This window comes from Durio zibethinus, chromosome 6 (genome assembly GCF_047325235.1).
Source record: "Durio zibethinus cultivar Kanyao isolate XHJ-2024 chromosome 6, ASM4732523v1, whole genome shotgun sequence".
In the NCBI taxonomy this organism is placed as follows: domain Eukaryota; kingdom Viridiplantae; phylum Streptophyta; class Magnoliopsida; order Malvales; family Malvaceae; genus Durio; species Durio zibethinus.
In genome coordinates, this window is record NC_143167.1 from 29,030,638 (window position 1) to 29,053,505 (window position 22,868).

Consider the following 22,868-nt stretch of genomic DNA (forward strand, 5'->3'; position numbering starts at 1 on the left):
AAATGGAATTTTGGTACTTTTGGAAAGTCGATTCATATCATATAAAAAAATTTTTTTTGTTAGTATGAGTCTTGAATTCTGTTCTTCCCAATGGCCGAAAAAGAAGGAAAAATATTTTAAGAAATGAAAGTGACATTTGGCTTGTCATGCATGCTGCAGCTGCTAATTCCATACACAACAACAATAGATTTTAATCACAACAATCAATTTCATGAATTGCATAATATTACAAAACTGTGTTGCAAATATACATTACATACATATTGTAGAGACAAAGGGATATGAAGAAACCTATCTACTCTGTTAGCCATTTGCCTAAATCCTGAAGAAACTGAAGCAGAGCTTCCAAAGCCAAAGGGCAAAAAACACTTTTTTGGTGAGAAAAAACTACGACCATGGGATTTTGGGGGAGGGGGGGTCAGTTCTAGCAAAAACCGAAGGCAATTGGCAAGATATGTAGAGACGACAACTTTTTCTTTCTTCTTCTTTTCCTTGCAAAATATCTCTAATTTTCAACGATCTCATGCTTTAAAGGCAACAATAGAGATGGGTATTTTTGGGGTCACTCGACTTACTAGCATTCGCGCAGGCACACACAAGAGATAGGTACTTATACGATATGGGATCAAATCAAAACCCTTCATCTCCGAGGAACAGTGGATTCAGACAGAGGTTGAAAGATGATTGGTGCTCCATATTGTGGATAAAGTAGCATCAGAACCGTCGGTGCATGTTGATAAGTTGGGGCCAACCTAAAGGAGAAGCGTTGAAGTATGATAGAAAGGGCTAACTTTGCTTGCAAAATGGCTAGGTTTTGCCCAATGCAAGTACGGACGCCAAGGCCAAATGGGATAAACCCAACAGGATGTTTCGCTGCACGTGCAACGCCCTCGGAGAACCGAGCCGGGTTGAACTCATTAGCATCGCTGCCCCATATGGCTTGATCGTGATGAACGGCCAAGATTGGTATCAAAAGCTCGGTCCCACGAGGGATCATGTAACCCCCTAGCTCTGCATCAGCTTTGGCCCGTCTAATTGTGGCTATTGTTGGTGGGTACAATCTCAGGGATTCATTTAAAACCATAGTCAGCTGCACACCAGAACATTGGAACCAAAATCAGAAATGTTTTCTCAATGTGGACTAATATACCCATTGTGAAATGATACGATTTAGACCATTTCCCAAGTTAAATAGGGAGAAGAAAATAACAAAACTGCCATTAGCAGGTTTTTTTTTTCCCATTAAAAAAAAAAAACAAAAAGGATTTTTTTTTTTTTTTGGTAAGAAACGATTGGACAGAGGACAAGAGTTTTATAGTTATCTGAGGAAAACAACAGGAGCTAAGAGACAAGACATGATTTTTGTCTTTAATTCAGAGGGAAGATGGGGGGTGGGGGGTTTGGCTTTTACCGTCTTAAGCTTTACAACATCATCTTTGGTGGGTATGTCACGTGATCCACACACCCTTAGCACCTCCTCACGTGCTTGCACCTGCCACTGTGGGTGCATTGCTAGAAGAACAGTCGTCCATGTCAGCAAATTGGATGTGGTCTGTTTGCCCGCAAAGAAAAAGCTCTTGCACTCTTCAATTATGTCATGGACAGTGATATTTGGACTTGAATTGGAGGCTTGCATCATTAATCCTAGCAACTCCTTCGGTCCATTCTCTTGCATTATGTTCCCCGAATTCTTTTTCCGGCGTTCTATTAGCTTCATCAACGACTTCTTAATCTCCCTGTCCAATTTCCAACAACTTATATTCCTCTTTGTCGGAAAAAATCTGAAATTAAAATACACCAAACACGATTAATCCCTTTTTGAAGAGTAGCACTGCGCGTGATAAGGATCCAAAACCTTTGATATGTGAAAAAAAAAAAAAAAGGACAAAGATGATGATTTACGTGATTTTAATTTATGGAAATTAAAATTACCTATAGCCAGGGATGAAAACTTTTTGAAATGCCTCGGCGGCAAGCACCATTTGTTGGGCTTGTAGACGAAAAATGGCCTTTCCATCTTCATAGCTGCTGCCGAAGGCGGTACGCGTAATGACATCTTCGGTGAGGGTCTGAAACCACTCGCTAACTTCAATTTCAATCTCACCGGAGCTGGTTGACATTGCTGACCATTTGTCTATCATATCAGTTACTCTTTGTGCCACCACTGGCACTAGCAACTACAATAAAAAAAAAATTGAATAATATTCACGGGGTTTTCTTTTAATTAAAAATTATGGAGAAAATAATTAATGTATTAAATGCTTACTTTGAGATTCTCCATATGGAAAGTGGGGGTTATGATTTTTCTATGATGAGCCCATTTTTTACCTTTGAGACTAAGCAGGCCATCACCTTCAAGCTGTTTAATAAGAGGGTGGGCTTCATTCTTTTCATAGAATTCACACTTGGAAGTGAAGATTTCCTTAATGAGATCAGGGTCAGAGACTGTGAGGCGAACCGTAGGACCAAACCAAACAAGAAATGTTGCACCTGGTTTAAGGAAAAACAAATTAAGATGATAATCAAATTAAACAAATAAAGTTATAAATGAAGAAAGCAGAACGAAATTCATGAAGAAACAAAAGCAAAAAGGAAAAAAAAAAAAAAGAAAGAGAAGGTTTTTACACCAAGGAGGGAGTGGCAGGGAACCTCAAGTAGTAAGTATCAAGTTTGCAAAAGAGGAAAATGAGCAGGAAAGAAATGACAACCATTAATTCAAAGGAAAGCATGGATAGTGTAGGACCCTACAAAGAGAAAGAGAGAAGAGAGAAGAAGAAAGCCAAAAGAAAGTGGGAAGAAGACAACTCAAAACTGTGGTACTAGCAAACATATACAACTTCATTATCAGAATTCAAGCTCCTATCAAACAAAAGGAAGATGACATACAAGAAAACAGAAAAAGGAAAGCAAATGATAACGCCACTACCAAAGAAGTGCAAAAACACAGCAGTTCTTTTTTTTACCATGGGGAATGGCAAATTTTCATTAGTGGTAATAGTAGTATTTTGAAAGGATGGAAATATGGGGGCAATATTACAAAAATATAAACATAGAGAGAAAAAATGTAATTATGAAAATCAAGGGTTTTATTTTATTCATTTTTTCTTAATATCCGTAAGGAGAAGGGTGCAAGAAAAGAAGGAAAAAGAAATAGAGAAAGAAAGAGAAGAAAACAGAAGTGAAACCGTCCAAAATTTCTGAACTTCAACATCAAGCATCCAAGCTCAGAAAAAGCTGTAAAGTTTAAAAAGAAGTACCCAAACTCAAAAAAAAAAACAAGCCTTTTGAAAGACACAAAATTTGAAGGATCGACCATAAACCAAGATAAAGGCCGAAGCATCACAAAAAGAAGCTCAATCCCGTTTACTTTAATAATGATGATCGAAAAACAAAAAACAACTCTCTGCTTTGCTTTAACAAAGGACTCAAGAAACCACATTAACACACTTAGACTCACACACCCCCACCTTGAAAATTATTAATGGTTCCCCAAAAGAAAAGAGGGTCTAAAATCAAACCCCTTGTGTAAATGTGACTCTGGGGAGAAGAAGAAATGAAAGAAGGAGAAGAATAATGAAGAATATGTATATATGAAGCAATAGTACCATAGATTTTCTTCCAATGATGGTAGAAAGAGAGAACTCTGGGGAGAATATTGTGAGAGAAAGGCATAGGCTGAGAAGAAGCCTTTAACATCATGCCCACAAGCTCCTTTACATTTCCAATGAAGAAATGGTAAGGAGGTCCCCTGATTCCTTGCCTTGAGAAATGGTCTTCAATCTTCCTAGGTCTCCACCAAAGCAACACTACCACTTTTAACACCAAAACTGATACCATGAATGATATGACAACCAGCTTCAACCACCGGAATACCTCCTCCATATTCCCTGAACAAGAAAGAAACAAAGAAGAAAAAAGAAAGAGAAGTAGCTTTGGCTTTGGCTTCTCTCTTTGCGCAAAGTTTTCCTCCTTAATGTGGAGCAGCCTTTTTGTTTTTGTTTCTTATCTTCTTTAGCTTATGTTGGTTTACTTGCTACCCTTTCTTGCCCTTTATTACTTCTATGAAAAAAGAGAGAGAAAAAAATTTTAAAAACAAAAGAAAGAGAGCGAGGGAGTGATTAAGCAAGCCAGGGCCAATGGCGTAGGGGCCGCCATTGGAATTCTAAGGGTCAACGTGAGGAGTTTGTTTAATTCTATAATATAAAATCAAAACTTATGAGACAATATTATCCTTGGCTTTTGCATTTTTTTTTTTTCATTTTTGTATCATTTTATTCTTTTGTGGGGGGCTCATTGGTCCATCTCTCAATAAATAGAATAGAATTTTTTTAACTTATTACAAGAAAAAATAACCCAAAAAATTAATACTATTTGATGTAAAATTTAGTTAATAACAAAAATAGTAGAATTTTTTTTGGAATAATAAGGCATATGGACATGGGAGTACATTCTTTTATAAGAATGTCCCCTTATTATTAATTACTACTAATACAATGAAAGCATTAAAATTGAGAAACACACCTAACCAAATTTTCAATTAAAAGGTGCTGGTCCCTATGGTTAATTTCATAGTCATTTTCCAAAGAAATCCTACAAAGACCATGTTAAATTTAAAATGAAATGATTTTTAATTGATTTTTAATTTATCACTAGCTCTTAGCTAGCTTGTTGCATTTTCTAATATTAAGGCATGATTGAAGGGAAACAAAGATGAAGTACACCAGTATTACATGTGTCTATTATATGTATTTACATGTGTATATATAAATGTGTGTTTATATGTGCGAATAGGTAGGATCTTCTAGATAACTGTGGAATTTAAAACATGAATGTTTTCTTTTTGGTGGTCAATTGTTAATGTAGAGTTTTCAATTTTGCTAACTTATTTACAATGGGAATGTCTCCAAATCCCTTGAATGACTATAATTCAAGTCTTTAATTTTTCATAACCTTCAAATTCATTGACATATCTAGTTGGGATTAATTGTTTATTTCCATTCAATTTTCTAAGTTATTTATATCATGATGAACCAAATATTGTTTCAAATTACAACAAATAGATGAAAAAAGTAGATATCTCATTCCCAAGATGGAGGAGTTTTTTAGCTTGAGGTTTTTCTCTTGGATTTATATATGGCCTTTTATCCTCCAAATCCTTAATTAAAATTTTTTGTTAAATAAAACGTGCACCACATCATGCTTGAATTTGAGCTAATTGTGCTAAATTAACTTTTAGTTGTAGTGATTATATTCAATTCTAGACAATCTTAATTTAAAAAAAAAAAAAAAACTAAAGCTATTTTTAAATCAATTTTTCATTTTTTATGGTAAAAGAATCCATTTTTGTTATAATAACTATTTTATCACTTCCTAGTTAAAATCATTTTTTTAAGAGTAATTACCTAAGGTTAGCCAACATTCTTTTTTCCTTTTTTTGACCAAATAGTTTTTTTCTTTTACATTTCAATTCTCAACAAACCCAAAAAGTCATAGAATTTTGAAAATTTGATATGTTATACATAACTTAAAGATATCGTAAAATCATGTTCCATCTTTTTTATTTTATACATATGTTGTCCAAGTTTAAGATAATTAATAGTCAGAAAGTCAAAATGGATCTACCTATATAAGACTTACAGTTCTTCCAGTGTTTTCTGATGAAATTTTCTTTTCTTTTTTTAAATTTTCTAATTTTTTTTAGAAAGATTAAGAAAGGTTTCGTCAATTAGGAAACAATAAAAGCATAAAAAAACAAAGCCGATATGGATATAGTAAAATATAAAGCAAATGCCCCAAGTCCCCAACAACAACAGCTAATATACAAAATTGGCCCTCCTTTATTTATTTTATTTGTTTATTTGTTTATATAAAAGCTTGCATCAATTTATTATTTGATTTTGGAAAAAGGAAATCAAAATAAATTGATATGCACGCATAAGGAATGCGTAGAATTGAAACAAAAATGTGCTGTATGTTGTTGATGTTTGAAAAGTAAACAGTCTTTAATTTCATTTTATGAAATATATAATTAAAGAAATAGAGTGAATACAAAATCATTTGTTTGAAGACGCCATAGCCCATATGCCAAAGTTTTCCGATGTAAAACTCAGACCAAGTCAAAATTCTGCATTCAAAAAAGCTTTTAAGACGGTTTCTTTTAATTTCTTTTTTCTTTTTTTTTCTTTTAATAATAAGGTAAATAATTTAAGAATTTTATTATATAACGAGTTATTTAATTAAGTTTTTGTTAATATTAAGAAAATGGGAGGTTTACTTTCATCCTTAATGGTAATATAAAGTCTAATTAGCACACCTTCATCTTTATAAAGTCCTTTTGTTGGATGAACAAAAAGGTATTACAAGAATGGGGTTTCTGAGTATATGAGGATTTAAAATTGTTTAAGAAGAAGAAATTTTTTAATCTTTTGAATCAGAACATATTAATTATTTTTACTCATATCTTTCTATAATAGAATAAAGCCCATCATTTCCTATATTTCAAGAGATTGGAATTGGTTTCAAACTTTGACTATTGATTCACAATGTAAGAGTTTTTTTTTTATGAAATTACAAATACAAGAGAAGTTATAATTATAATCAAATATTACGTCCATATATAATATTTGTGAGTTATTGTTTTTAATTGAAAATTTTCAACATAATAATACATTTTAAAATTGTACAATATTTCATATGATTTACATTTTTGTTACAATAACTCACAAGCACCCTTGATAAAGTTTCATTTTCTTCTTTGTTTGATAAAAAAAATCATATTTTAAACCCAAACATTTCTTCCTCATTTTCTCCATAGATTTTTAAAAGATTAAATTTTCATAAGTTCGCTAAATTTGACATACATAAACCTATTTAAACCGATCCAAAGAGAGGATATACCGGATAAAACTAAAAAATCTCTTCTTTCTAAATAAGAAAAAAAAAGGGGGAATCTTTAACTTAAATATTAATTTTTACAGTAACACTTAGGCCAAGATTTGTTTGTTAAAGAAAAAAAAAAAAAGGGTGTGACCTATGGTTAATTTGTCTATGAGGGGAAGAGTGACGGGGTTTCTCACTTTCAATCTTTCATCGCCTTTTGCTCTCATAAAAAATAAGCTCAAACACCTCTCAAATACCTCACGGGGTTGTAGATTTTAAATTTAACTCTTTATTGTTATTTTATATTTCTGTTATTCTGAAAGGTGCATCTTATCCATTAAACAGCACAATTCTAAAAAGAATATCAACATATACTTTGAATAATTCCAAAAAAAATATAAAACTATTCGTGCATCACGTGAAGCAGAAGCTAGTGACTATAAACACAAGACTTCGCTTATCCAAAATAAAATTAAAAAAAAAAAAGCCTATACATATGAGAGTAGTTCATAACGTACAAGCAAGACACAAAGTATTAAAGCATCACATGTAGTTGAAGCCAAAAAAAGAACTTCAACTTCTGTTTGATTTTTGATACTTATCGGCCTTTGTCATGATGATGGGTTTTGAAAGATTGAAAGTCATAACAAAGATGTAAGTGAGAAAAGGATTGGGGAGTTAGATTGTAGAAAAAAGGAGGAACAGAAATACAGGCATGAAACAAGCCATTAAAAAGAGGGTGCAAGTGTATAAGTACACCTACATTCCTGTCTCTCAATGGCAAAGTTCCAATATTTCTGCGTGGTCTGTTGGGAAATTGTCTTGCCTTCTTACTGTTTGTTATTTGTTATTGGTTGTTTATTTGTCAATCGTTGCGACAAGGACTCCAAGCTGTGTTGGTGGAATTTAAAGAAAAAATTTAGGGTTAGATCAGCCCCCACTTGTTCATTGTGGACTATTAACATAGGGAGGAGTTCATTTCACTTGTAATTCTTTTTATTATAATTTTATATTTATTCAATCACAATAAAAAATCATATTAAGGTCTACCACTTATAAATGTGGGTTTCATATAAAATTTTGATGGACCATATATAATTTTAAATTATGATTAATTAATTGTAATACAATGATTATAAGTGATATATTTTCTATGCAGATAATTAGAAAAAAATTATATATATATGAGTAAAAGATAAAAACATTGAACATATGATTACATAATTAACATTTTTTCTTTTTGATAAATCTCTTTTTTTTTACTTAATTTAAACATAAATTCTAAGTCTTGAGTATTAGTATTAGTTCTAATTTAGGGTGTTTATTTTGGTTTTTGATATTTGAAATTGTAATGGAATTGAACAGTATTCATTAAAATTAGAAGTTGAACATTTTATCAAGAGATCACACTATTATTGACATTAAAATATCTTTTTACAAAAATAAAAACTTTATGAGTAAAAAATTTATATGTATATGTGTTTGTGTCCCACTACATATAATCCAATTTTACAAGAAATTTTAGTATTTCTAATGTGTTATTCCTCTTGAGTTTGAATCTTGAAGGCTTTTAGAGATCTAGAGCTCCCTTGGAGAAAAAAAATTTAATATGCAAGATTCAATTAAGAGCCAAGGATGAAAGAATTTAAGTACTAAAAAACTTTAAAAGAATACCTGAAGGAAGATCCGAATCTTTGATAAATCACTTGATTCTACAACTTGATCAAAGGCATAAAGATATTAAAAGATTATAACTTTATCGCCTATTGGCCGGTTGGCACAATTCAAGTTAGAATTCAAGTGCAAGTTTGCCAAGGAAATATTAAGGCAATAAGAATTCAAAAGGAAACTTGTTGCCGATTATATGTTTACTCCATACGGAAGTTTAAATAGGTATTGTCATCAAGTCAAAATAAATTTTAAGACCTACATGCAAAATCATGTGTGAATAAGTTTTGAAGGGTCATTTGTAGAAGGAAAAAAATTTTATTCAATTATGAAAGGTCACGTGTAGTGAAATTTCTTTTAATATGTTAATTGAAGAATTTTTAAGTGACAAATAATTTGATATTAATGACATCATTTAAGTCAATCATATAATTAATTAATTTATAATTAATTTTGTCACTTAACAATTGAAGTTAAAATATACTTGGCTCGACTAATTAAAATTAAAAAATTCATAATGTGGCCAATCAAAATTCATGTATAAGTCATCCACTTTATCTCTTAATTAAATTAAAATAATTTAGAGATATAACTAAATTTTGACCAATCAAATTTTAAAGATTTATGGGTCATCCAATTAATTTTTACCAATAATTCATCGGCTTTTATCTCTAACTAAATTAAAATTATTTAGAGATTAAGGTTTTTTTAGAACTCTAATTCACCTAGCAGACAGGCATTATAAATAATCTATTCTTTCACGTCATTTGACACACTTCACAATTTCGAAGACAAAAAAAATTGCTCTTCAAAGTATCAAGAACCAAGCTTAACTTGAAGAATTGAAGATGTTTGAATCAAGTTCCAAAAGTTTTTGAAAAACTCTAAGAACAAATATTTTGGTTCAAGAATTTTTCATGAAGAAAAGAGTCAAAGGATTTTTTATTTTGAAAATTTTCAGAGATTGCGATTTCCACATAAATAAAAGTTTCAATTTTTTTTCAATATGTTTTTTATTGAAAATTTGTATGTACAATGTGACATATCAAAATAAGTGACTTTGATTTGAATCTAAGTAAAATAATTAAAATATCTAAATGAATAATATAGCCAACGCTATTGATAACCATATATAAAAGTTTTGTATGCAAAAGGGAAGGATAACAGAATACAGGGAAGGGAGTGAGAACAAATCCTAGTTCCCAAAAAGATTGAATTTTAGGAGAGTAAAGAAAAAGAGAGAAAGATGGAAGAGTGAGGAGGAATGGAAGGAGGCACAAAGGGGGTTGTTTTTTTGGAATGTTACTCTTAAATTGGTGCACATGGGAACAAGACTGTCTATTGTAGGGTTTCTCCCTGTGCTTGAGGTGGGGAAATATGGTTAAGTTGACCCAACATTGGGGTACCCACTCAAATGCTCCTCCCCTAATCCTGTCCTAATACACCCAAGACATGTTGGGGCCATGTGCCCCTTCATGGGGTCCCTACAAAATTAAAAACATAACTCATCTGTTACCCTGTTAAAAGGTTTTCCTTTTTCTGTGACAAACCGTGTCTTGACTTGAAAATACAAAGAAACAAAAAGTTAAGAGGTTTAATTTCATGTTTAGATTAGACAAACTAACCTTTCAAACCCTTTTTCTTTTTCTTTTTTTTTTCTCTTTTTTTTTTTTTAAACAGCTTGACCAAATGAGTTTGCATAGATTTGGCTACATATAGTGGATGTTATGTAGCAATATGTATTAAAACCGAATTATAATGTTTTATTTTCTTTAGAAACAGTGGCGGGATTTTTGCCTTTCTGGTAAAGACATCCTTTTGTCCAAAGTGCAAAGATGTTTCTGATAGGGCTGTAATGAAGTTGAAAATTCAAGTGAGAATGTCATATCATGAAAATGAAATATTCAGTGCACTTAGAATAGAAGATAGCGAAATTTCCTATCTCAATTTGCATAATTGCATCATTGAATTTTTTTGTGGTTAGCTGAAAGTTATGTGATCTGTTTGAATCATCCAATGATTTAAAATTTCTTCCATTAACCATTTTATTAGAACCTAAACAACTGGTTGGTTCAAAAAAAAAAAAAACCTGAACAACTCATTTGTCTGATTCTCTCTCTCTCCTTTTTTTTTTTTTTTTTTTTATAAGCAAAAGGAAACTCACTTACATAAACGCTCACTTATACCTAGCTAAGTGAGATTCATTAATTATAAAGTTGAGTTTATGTAATTTTTTTTTTCTTACAAAAAAAAAAAAAGGCTCTAGAAGAAAATAAGAAAAAATTTTATAAGTATTGAAAAACAAACTCGAATTTTATGAAAATTTCATTTAGGCTAATTCACATGTTCAAGTTTACGTAATTTTAAATGTATATGACATTAATTGATTTATATCCATGTAATGCAAAGAGAAGAATTCAACAATCAATAATTGCTCCATAAATAAACAAAAATCACAATTTAACTAGAAGAGGAATAATTTTCTTTCCTAAATGAACAGCAGTACTATTTTTCTTTTTTTTTTTTTAAATTCAAAAACGGGCTTATATATAAATCAAATTTGCTGCTATTTACTGCTTGTTCCATTGATTATTTAGAGTGTTAATGAGGTTTCATTTATGTGGTTGGAAGAAGAAAACCAAAATATATAATTTTTAAATTCGAGTCATAATTAGATGAGATGAAACTGATTCATATGATAGATTAGAAGAAAACCCCCCCAAAAAAATATTAATTTTTTAATTTCTGCATATCAAAGACAAGAGGACTTAAAGTTGCTGGAATATGCAATCACTAACAAGTCTCTGGAGTTTTCGAAAATGACCAATATGATTCCCAAAAAAAAAAAAAAAAAGGCCTGCAGATGATATGGTACTTTTGCTTGTAATTTTCACTATTTTTTTTAGGCCTTGTCTTTCTTACTTCCTTTTTTTTTTTCCTTTAATTTTTGCCACTTTTAAAGATTTGAATGATGCAAAATAAAGCTGCCAATTTGTAGCATTTCTGAAGTAAACCAAAATTGATATTGCTTACTTATATAAATTGTCAGTTCTTGAAATACGCATCTATCACTAGAGATTTTTTTTTTTTTTTTTTTTTACTTTGGAAGAATTTCAAATTACTTGTGTAATTTAGACAATGTTCGAAAAATTTTGATAATTTGGGGAGATAACTTTTTACATCCAATTGTCAACAATTTTAAGATCTGTGGATGGAATACTAAATTTTTAATTTTAATAAACAAGTGTTTTTTCTTTGTCAAAAAAAAAAAATTTTGCTGCATCCAACCCTAAACTAGTTGACCAAAATCACCAAGAAATTTATCTATCTTCAAATTTTTTACTAAGAACATTTTTAATTATTGTTTTATAAATATATGTCCCAAAGTGAACCAAATTAAATAGGATTTTTTTTTTCTTTATCGCTATCATAAATCTTGAATTTGAATCCCTCTCCCAAAATTTAGTAACTTAACAAAAAGGAAAAGCTCTCTTTTATTATATTAAGGAAAAAGCAAATATCTTTTCCATAGAGTTAATATGTTAATTAGTAGTAGCATTTAACTGTCTCCCAAAGGTTGGAAAAACATTTGTGCCATTGCCAACTGCCACGATTAGTTACTAATAAAAAATTGAAAGGAAAATTGTTGTGGACAGTACATCAAATTGATTTAAAATTTAATTAAAAAATCACAATAAATCAAACCCTGGGACTGATATAGTTATGAAAATCATGTACTGACATGAAGTTTGGAATGATTAGACAAAGTTTGTGGAAGCAAATAATTGAAGGTCAATCATAATTTTGGACTCATATGCCAAGAAAATAATTGACAATAATTGGAGTAGATTGATCATAACTTTGTTTTTCCTCATCTTTGAGAGCAATTTTTTTTTTTTTAATGGATGGATGACTAATATACAGGTGGTGAAGTCAAGAGGGAAAGAAGGGATATACACATGTTATTTGCTAGCAAATCCCTCTCCAACCACCATATCAAATCTTCTCATATCATTAACCCCTAATCCCTAAATTCATCCCCACAATCAAAAAAGAAAGTGCTTTTTACATATAGTCATTTTGGATTATGGCCACATGTAATTCCATTTTAAGGCATAATGTGTGAAAATGGGGAGGAGATAAAAAGAAAAAGAAAAAGAAAAATATATAATCCTTTGGCCTTATTTCATAATAATGAAAGCATTGAAGAATCCACAGCCACTCAATGGCAAATCCAATTTGAAAGAGAAATTGGGTCTTAAGTATTTCATTAATATTTCTTTTATTAAGGTTTGAAGAATGGGCACTAACAAGCAACAAAATCAAGAAATCATCTGTGGACTATGGCAAAATTTGCATGCGGATGCGCATGCTATAGCCAAAAATAAAAAATAAAAAGAAGTTTCAACTCTGTGAAGGATCTTAGGTTAAGGATTAGATGATCTTAGCTTTATTTTTAATTTAACTTTAAATCTTTTATCCTATTATTTACCTCTTGAAAAAGTTATTATATGCATAAACTTTTTTGAACCCATATTTAAAAGATAATCAACGATCTTAACTTTATTCTAATTGACCTACAAAAATCAATCTTTCATTATGAGTTGAAAAGAGGCAAACCATCAAATCACGAATTACTATCAACAAAGATTGGCCAATTCTTTAAAATGATATCTTCTCAATTGGGGAAATTGGGGAAATTTGTTTTCACACCAAAGTTGGCTAAACAAATTCATATGCTACGCTCAAAAAAAAGTTTCCCGTCAATACATCTTTTATTTTCTTTATTTATTTTTATTTTGTTTTAGTTGCAAAGAATATTCAAAGTGGTATTACCCAGTTTTCATAAGAGGATTATTTTCAATATTTTACCAATTTAATTAAATAAGAAGCGAAGCTAATCTTCTCAAATTAGGTATGTGAGAGCAAGAACTTTTTTTTTTCTGGAGATAGGAATTTTAGATTTTTACCCTTTCAATGAGGGGTAACCTTGGAAGCTACAGTGTCATATTCATAAAATATTTAAAAAATTAATTAAAAAAATGAGAATATAACCATCTTTTAAAATTTTGTAGAAGCTAAAAAAATTATATAGTTAAATCAAAGTACAGTATATCTTGTTATATAAAGATAACTGAAAACTTAAAAAAAAAAAAAAAGGAAAAAACATATGGTACAATATAATATAATTAATGTAAATTTTGTTAAAAAAAAAAAAACAAAAGGTATAACGAGTTTTCGTCCACTCAATCAACGGTGTGACGGGTCGTTTGCAGCAGCTGCCCTGTGATGTCCTTTTAGTCTTACAAATCAAAACCCGCAATATCAAATCAATATTCGCCACGTGTCAACCAATCATTTACCTGCCACCCATTTTTGTCCTCGTATAGAAACCATTTCGCCCTGTTCTATCACCTCAACCCTCCCTGCCATCTGCCTGCTTTCGCAGCGCTAGCTCGGTTTTCTTCGCCTAATTACCATTTTACCCCTATTTTTTTGGGCGAATTCATTTTTTTTCTTCTTGAATATTATCATATTCATCTGTTTATACGTTTTTATTATACTTTAAAATTTATTAGGTGTAAATACATATTTTTAGCAACACTAAATTATTTTGAGAGTAAGTTGATGTATATGTCTATTTGATAATTGTAAAGTTAGCATTAAAGTGCCAACAATCGTCTAATTTATTGCTAAAGTCTTTAATTTTTAATTTTAATAATTAAAATACAAAATAATTAACATCAAAATTGAAATTTAGTGCCTTCCTTGGTAAATAAGATTGTAAAATACTTCCTATCACTATCAAAATTTATGAAATCTTTAGTTCCATGAAAACTTAGAATGATGACAAATTCTGATTGGTGTTGGTAATGTGTCAATTCTTGTTCAAATTTGACAAAATTACATTACTTGCCTTTTCTTTGCTAAAATTTTGGCCTTGACCCACCTTGAAGGAGGGGACAAAACAAAGAAAGAAATATAAAAACATCATATAATTAATTAAATTCAAAGAACTGATTAGCTAAATAAAGTTACTAATCAGGACTATATGTAAGATTTTGGTCTTATAGTCATGTATAACTTGTCTTTGGGCATTTGAATTTGATCCAATGATAAAAACATTTGTAAAAGAATGAAGTTTGCAATACAGACATTTATTATCGAATAAAATATTTAAGTAAAAATAATCTTGTAAAGGACTATATTAAAAACGAAAGATAATCATGCAGTCATGCCTGAAGAGTTTTCTTTTCAAACTTCCAATGTGAAGAGGCCATTGGGTCATTTTAATCTTCATTGGTGGATTCACATTTTGTTAAAAAAAAAAAAAAAACAATTTATGAATGTCCTCAAAAATAAAAAGAAAGAAAAGTGCGAGTCAAGTTTCATTTTGGAGTACAGATATAACAACCTCTGGCAGTGATGGGAGAATCCACAGAGCAAATCCGTACTTTGGTTTGAGCCCTCGTGAATCGAGGGGCAGTGTTTTCACTTTTTCAGTTAAAATCCTTTTCTTTTTTAATTTACAGTCACTGCCATCTATCATGACTATTTCACCTTTTCAAACCTTCCCCCGCACATTTTCTATCTAAAATACTCTTTTCTTTTATTTATTTTATTCTATTTCTATTACTATTTGAGTGTTTTGTTGTTTTATTTGTAGTTGTAGATTTAAAAACAAAAAAAGAAAACTAAGCACAAGGTACTGCATTTCACGCCATGTGTTTTGTCCCTTTGAAACCATCCATGTATCTATTTATGTCTCTCTCCAACAGCCATGTCTTTTGTCAGGTTGTATTGTTCAAAAGTCTCTTTTCCCTTCTTCAACACCCACCACTTTCTTTCATTTTAATAATAGTGATTAATTTTTTTTGTTTTTAATCAAAGGGTTTTTATTAACACTCATTAAGATATTATTATTATAAATATATTTGCATTAACGTAATTTTTTTTTATTTTAAGAGAGGTCAACTCTATTTACAAAAAAAAAAAAAATTGATTCGAAACCAAATCTTGACGTCTTTTTAAATATTTTTGTGGTCAATAAATTATGAAGGGAAAGATTGTATCAACCTAATAGTTGATAGTTAATGTGATTTGTGATAGTTTTAATACAAAAAAATACTCTCCATTTTTTTTTCATCTTTCTTTTTGAATGCTAGAAAAGAATATCATTTTTTTTAACATCTAAAATTCGTAATTTTTATATTTTAAAATTATTTTACTTTTTAACATTAAAAACTATGAAATTTTAATTTTATAAAAAAAAAATTATATTTTAATATTAAATATATTAAAATCAAATTTGTTTAAACTCCGTAAAAAACAATAACATTTAAACAATTTGATATGAAAATAATATTTTTTAGTATGATAATCTTTAACTAAATCATTAATCAAATCAGTAATTTAAGTTGAACATGCTATGCGTTCACTATTAAATAATATTATATAGGATTGATACAAACACTAATTCCCAGAATATATTTTTAATAAATTTCAAAAGAGAATTAAGAGATATACTTACCAATAAAAAAATGGGATGGATTTACTTTTAGCCTCTTATTTAATATTTTACATGGAGTTCACATTCCTAGGAATATTTTCTAGTATCTGTTCAGGAAGAGCATACTATTGATAATTTTTGCATTATGATTAATTAATTATAATTTAAAATTTTATAAAGTTCGTTAAATTTTTTATAAAGTTCACACTTATAACTTGTAAATGATAAATTTTTATATAATTAAATAATTATAAGATTATAATAAAAAATTAAAAATAAAATATTTTTTTATTAATCATATAACATAAGTGTTTAGACCAAATTTATGAATGTAATGAGATTTAAGATCAATAATTGCTAAAATTTTGAACAATTATTTTTTTTTGTCAGAAAAGGGTGATTCATTAATAATATTAGTTTTGATGCTTATTATAAATAAATACACCATTACACGGTTAAATGCGAGCCAACAATCGCGTAATGTATTGATATAATAATTAATAATTAAGATTTAAATTTTAATAATCTTAAATCTAAAAAAAAAGCACATTAATAGATATGTAATATTACAATTTCCTTTTTTTATTTTAAAAAATCCAAACTGGAAAATAATTTGACCACTAATAAAAGTGAAAATTGTAGTGGGCAAGTAAGCAGAGATGGCCATGAGCGCATATAAAATTGTGGGCAATAGTTGATTTAGTTTGCATGGAACAGTTCCAAGTTCGTCTTGTTTTTAACTATCAAGTGATGTTGCATAATGTCTTTTCATATCAATTGCACAAACAGCACAAACTTAGTTGTTTACTGTGAATGTTGCCACCATTACAACAGTTCATCTTGTCTTCTTATTGGATCAAAATAATAAAAAAAACAAAAAACAGTGGGGAGAGGGATTTCAGATTTCCTGGTGATTCCCTATGCAAGCAACCGCTTCTAGTCTCACAATCATGAAAAGAATCTGAAGAATTAAAAAAAAAAAAAAAGAATTGCATCATTGTGGAATCAGATTTTTTTCATAATGCTGCCACTAGCTAGCATGGCAATGGAGTGTCAATCCATGGAATGACAGGCTATTCAACAGATCCTGCAGTCTTCTGGTTAGCAACACTTTTGGATAGAGCATTTATATGGAGATAAATTAACTTTAATAATCAAAATTTAATTATTAATATCTTCCAGTAAAAAAAGCAGGTAGATAGTGTCAAAAGCATATATAAAAATGGAGGATCCAGTGCTAGTAGCAAGCAATAAATTCAGGGTTTTTTTTTTTGCCGGGGGGGGGGGGGGGGGGGGGGGTTATTTTCTCTTTGGGTATATAGCATCAAACAATACAAAGCATTATGGGACAGAGAAAGGATAGATTCTAATTCTTAATCCTATCAGGATAAAATTTATATGAAATATTTTAAGTGAAATTTGTGAAATTTTAAAAAAAATAATTTAATAAAAATTTAAATCAATAAATTGATAAAATTTAATATAAAAATCAATAATATATAAAAAATTTAAAAATATTATTTATAATTCAAATTTAATCAATATTTATTTAATGATAAAAATTTTGTTAATATTTTTACTAAAAGTATTTATCTAAAAATATATATGAAAATTTATTAATAATTTTAAAAATTTTACACAATTAATTTATATAACAAAATTTATTAATTTATCGATTTTGATTTAATTATTTCTAATAAAAAATTTTACAAATTTCACTTAAAAACCATATAAATCTTTCACATCATATCTATCATCCCTGATATATTTATGGCTCTCTCCCGTTTATGTATAAGCCACATGCTCCCATTGCAGAACATGTCCTGTTCCAAGTTTACATGAATTCAGAGCATACTAAAGTTTTTTCCCTTTCCTTTCTTTCTTGTTCTTCTCTCATCATTCACCCTTACCCTACCATCACCACCTCCTCTATACATTCTTGTTCCCTCTTATGTATGTCAATTAAATTTCGTATCTTTCACCGCAATGGGCCATAAGATGAAGGGTCGCAATCGGTAATAAGTGCTCTCCCATCCCAAAAGAATAAAACTTTATATATAATAATAATATAATCAAAGTTACCCTCAAACCCGGACCTAATTCCTTTCACAATAATTTTAATGACTTTTTCACATTGATCTAATGTATTCAAAATTTTATTATTGGAATGCTTTATAAAAATTGAACACGAGCTAACAAGAAAAGAGAACTCTTCCCCTAACCAACTGAATCCCTTATGAATATATATTTTCAAATAATTCCAAAAACAAACCAACCTTTTGTTTGTGTGTAGATATTCTTATGGTTACGAATTATTAATCCCAAATTTGAAAACATGTCTGCATGCATGCATGCATGCATATACAGGCTTATCTATTCTACTCTATGTCAAGTCTATTCCTTAGTATCATGGGAAATTCAAATGCTCATGTTGCTCTTTCACTTCTACACTTGAAATCTAGTACTACTATTTAACAATTAAAAAACATTTAGTGAAGATAAAAATTTATATTTACTGCATTGCCTGTCTATATACATCATCAGTAAATTACAACTCAATATTCCATCAAATGATTTTGGGTTAAAGAAAAATTGAAGAATCAAGGTTTTTTTTTTTTTTTTGTCCATGAAATTGAGGTCTCTATTGCTTAAATTAATTTGATTAATTAAAAGACACAGAAAGAAAATACATATGGACATTAAAAAAAAACACAGACACAGTGAGAAGTTATGATGAAAGAAAAAGAAAGAATAGCCAATTCACCAAAAGGAAGCATGACAGCAGGGTTATAGCAAAGAGAGCCCATTTTCAGGATAATAGCAATGGAAGCTGACTTTTGAAAAGATCTGAAGAGCAGGGCCTGACGTTCACTCGGCTATAGTAGCCCAAGGCGAAAATCCGACCACCCACCGACAGTAATTGCCCACCTCCTGGTGCTCCTCTTAGCAAGAATAATATTAAACCAAAGCCTGAATGGGGCCCATGTAAGGGTAATGAGCCCCTGAAAATTAGGACAGTGTGCTTTTGAGCCCACCCCACCTTGTGTAAACATGCTGGCAAGGGCTAAGACCAGCTTTCATTTACCCCACTCTTGGTTGGAATGATGTGGATGCGTGGTGGGCATGAATAGTGCTTGTATAATCCACTGCGACAACAATTAAGCCCTATTAGCTGTTCTCCCAACCGACGCCGATAAGGACAACTCCATTGTCGCTTGGGGACTCAGCAGAGTTCGCATGAATAGTGCTTGCAGGTTATTACATTCCATGTGTAGTTCACATGAGATGATTAACCAAAACTTTGAGCTGTAATACATGAAATGCTGTTATGGTCTACTTCGCCAAAAATAAACATAGGGCCAGCCCTTTATACACCAAAAACATGAAAAACTTCTCTGCAAGACAATTTCACAGGTGCTATGATTGTAAAGTACTGAACTTTTTCCATGTTTAATCAGTTAAGGCTGAGAATATGGTGACTAGGCATGAAACAATTTTGAATCATAAGAAAATCTCTCAGAAACAAAGGTCAATGTCTACTGATTTGACGCATCGTCCAACTCAGATAATGGCGCATTGCGCCAGCCCGATTAGAGATATATATGATTATTATGGGCTAGTGGTGATTGTTTCCAACTGCTGAGTTGAACAGCCAACCAGCCCAAGGGACCCAATATGTTTGTACTCTTTGGGCCCTTGGCTACACTAAAAATGAAAAAGAAAAAAAAAGTGGAGAAAATATGCAGGATAATGACCAGATTATGTGGTGTCTTATTCGATTAATTTTTTTTATATCTTTTGTAATTCTTTTATTAAACACTATTAATAGAATTAAAAGGACTTCCTATTTTTAATATGCACATAAAGAGGAGTCAGGACTAATGGTCTAATGGCACTGCCAGAAATAAAAATGCTTCGGACTGAGAACGTCTGCAAATTTGAGGGTTCACGATGAGCTTCATATTCCACTTTGTAATTCGTTTCATATTTTCCAGTAGGCCAAGTCTGTCTAGTTCTATATGTTATTCGTAACTTTGAACATGTCAATCTGTTAAGATGCGAGATTTTGAAACCCAGTGCTTCAGAGGCAGTAAGGAAAAATCGGGTGGTTCGCTGCTTCAGCTTCTCAGACTACAAACCACGGTCAGCAGTGGTCATTTCAAGCCCATTAAGGATGGCAGCCGACCATCCTGGACCTAAACCGCATTTTTTAACTATCTTAACATTACATGGGGAATGGCATGGCTATACACACAAGCACCCAAAGAAAATTTTGGTCATAGGAGAATTGGAATATTCTTCTCACTAATTGATTCAAATTCAAAATATATAGGAATTAGGGCATTAATTTTACTGAAAGCAAAATTCAGAACAGCAACATGGCAACCAACAATAACAAAACACGACCAAAGACCCCAAAACAAATATATGCCAAAAATCTTAGCTACATTGGTCTGCGGTCCTCAATAAGCTAACGGACAACTCCACCATATAATCTGAAAATATTAAGAAGATGACAGCACATCCAAATGAAGGCAAGATTTAAAGTAGCAGAAAATGTTGAAGAAGCCCCTCAAGCAGTGAAAACCCTCTATTCAAATATATCATGATCGTCATCTGGATGGGGCTGGCTGGCTGGCTGCCTGCTGCAAGTTCAGCTTCATGTCTACAACAAACCCAAAGACGCCAAAATTAAGACAAGAAAAATGAATTAAGTACATTAAGATGATTAGAATCATATCATTAGAACATTGGTTTTCAAAAAGAAAAAGAAAGAATCAATCCGTTAGTTTGCTTAAAATCCCTCTTGCACAGAAATAAAAAACCAGTAATGCTCACATTTCTGATAACAGCATGTGAAAAAATGAATGCAAAGTTTGCTGAGGAAGATCTTACCGTTGTTGTGCAGCCAAGTCAATGTGCACTTCTGGAGGAACAAAAGCAGGAGACTCCACAAAGTGAAGATTAGGATCAGTCAAATCATCAAGGCATCATCAATATTAGGCATCAGTCAAAGCATTGGCATAAAACATCGATGCAAAAGAAAGGTAATGTTCTGTTACCCAGCAAGCTTCCTGGCAAGGTACAAGAAAGGTTTCTCAAAATTGTAGTTGCTCTTGGCAGAAATTTCATAATATTACAGATTCTTCTACCTGCGGACTGTGACCAGCTTCGACTTGACCAGCCTGTTCTTTTCATCAACCTTGTTACCGCAAAGAACAATAGGAACATTCCCACAGACCCCACATTTGCAACAACATAGTTACATAAAGCTGTTACAACAGGATCAAAACAAACCGTAAATGATGAGACTGTCAATTTTAACACAACTGCAAAGATCACGGTGCCATGTAGGTACATTCTTATATGTCAAGCAGGTAGGTATAAAAGCAATAGCAATAGTGATAAAATGATGAAGAAGAATGTGATAGGCTAACATTTTGGGCTAATCGACAAAAAGGCATGAAAAAACTATGCTATAAGCCAATAGGTGCTAATAAGTAGAATCTTTAAACCTCAGCTAAAATGAATTTCTTTGGCATGTTATCAACTATAATAGATGGTCATAAAGTGCACAATTATGACATAACTTAGTGATGCATAACCAGTAGAATATCAACAATTTCACACCCAATGGATATTGAACAAGTTATACAAACAGGTATGAACAATAAGAAAATGACTTACAAGTAACCATCTATGACAGGACCAAACTTCGCCTGTCTAGAAGTATCCGAGCAGTAAAAACGGATTTTTCCACAGTTAGTGAAGAAGTCCAATGGGTGAACCACCACATCAATGGTTGCTGTACAATCAAAATGATAAAACACTTAAGTGAACACCGATAACAAGCCAATCAATTGCCGAAACGGCTCATAAATCAAAAGAGAACTTTCCCCCAAACAATGCCTCTTAAAACGAACTGATACAGAATTAAGGGCAACATAAAAACGAAAAAACAATCAAATTTAATCGTATAAAAAAAAAACTTAGAAATCGAATCCTACAAAAAAAGAAATCACCAGTGCCTCAATAGCCGACAAGGACGAGCCTGAAGCTCGGATAATCAACAGTGTGTTGGTTAGGCAAAGCCTACACCACCAAAACAAGAAAAAAAAAAAAAAAGATATATCGCAAACTAAAACCCTAGATTATTATTCAGATTTGAAAACAACCGGAAAATAAGAGAAAAGAGCGAGGGATTTACCATTGGTTACGAAATCCGAATGAGGCAGTGAGACAAGAGAGAGAATCTACGAATCTCTGTTTGTTTGGCGAAAGCAAAGAGAATCGGGAGGAAGGGAGATGAAGTGATTTGATTTGATTACTCTGGTCTCCCACCTCTTCTCTTCCCTTCGATAACTTCTTCACCGTCTGCTTGCTACTTCTTCTTACAAAGGAGTGGATGGTAATTTTGTCGTATTATGTGAACAAAAAAAAAAAAAAAAAGATGTATTTCACATTCTTTTCTTTTGTGCAATAATCTTAGTAACAAAATTCTAATTCTAAGTCATATAATGAAATAAATTTAAAGCAATCTACTATATTTAGATTCTACCCAAATCAAAGTTTGACCAAGAAAGGAATTCGGTTGGGCAACCCCCGCCCTCACCATTTTTTTTAAATTTTCCTCGAGAACAAATATCACATTTTTTATTTTTTAATAGATAAACAAAAATATATATCATTAAAATTGATATTTAAAAAATTATATATAATTTTTTTATCTAAATAAGTAACAGGATAAAAAATTTTAAGAATAAATTAAGAACTTTAAAAAAAAAAGAAAAGGTAATAGCTCATGTCAAAG

At 31.0% G+C, this 22,868-nt stretch overlaps 1 protein-coding gene and 1 long non-coding RNA gene across 3 annotated transcripts; both read right to left on the reverse strand.

Annotated features, from left to right (window-relative positions):
• Positions 1-490: 490 nt before the first annotated feature.
• LOC111285739 (cytochrome P450 734A1-like) lies at positions 491-4,028 on the reverse strand. The gene is made up of 5 exons (XM_022875327.2): positions 3,606-4,028; positions 2,267-2,490; positions 1,933-2,177; positions 1,412-1,781; positions 491-1,090 (listed from the first exon to the last, which is right to left on the reverse strand). Exons 1-5 carry the CDS (start codon positions 3,880-3,882, stop codon positions 641-643), a joined length of 1,566 nt encoding a protein of 521 aa, XP_022731062.2. The 5' UTR covers positions 3,883-4,028; the 3' UTR covers positions 491-640.
• A 16,338-nt stretch (positions 4,029-20,366) lies between these two features.
• Positions 20,367-22,567, reverse strand: LOC111285202 (uncharacterized). Of its 2 annotated transcripts, XR_016343008.1 has the most exons (5): positions 22,266-22,463; positions 22,081-22,150; positions 21,746-21,863; positions 20,954-21,330; positions 20,367-20,723 (listed from the first exon to the last, which is right to left on the reverse strand). It is a non-coding gene; the product is annotated as an uncharacterized LOC111285202 (long non-coding RNA). The 2 variants fall into 2 exon arrangements; XR_016343007.1 differs by having other exon boundaries at positions 21,746-22,150; positions 22,266-22,567.
• Between the last annotated feature and the right edge of the window lie 301 nt (positions 22,568-22,868).

What these genes read in the sequence shown, in the direction of transcription:
- LOC111285739 (XM_022875327.2), bottom strand. Translation starts at nt 3,882, where the DNA reads ATGGAGGAGGTATTCCGGTGGTTGAAGCTGGTTGTCATATCATTCATG. An exon ending in TCATTGGAAGAAAATCTATG is followed by an intron (nt 2,491 to 3,605) that starts GTACTATTGCTT and finishes TCCTTAAACCAG; the next exon opens with GTGCAACATTTCTTGTTTGG. An exon ending in TCCATATGGAGAATCTCAAA is followed by an intron (nt 2,178 to 2,266) that starts GTAAGCATTTAA and finishes TTTTTATTGTAG; the next exon opens with TTGCTAGTGCCAGTGGTGGC.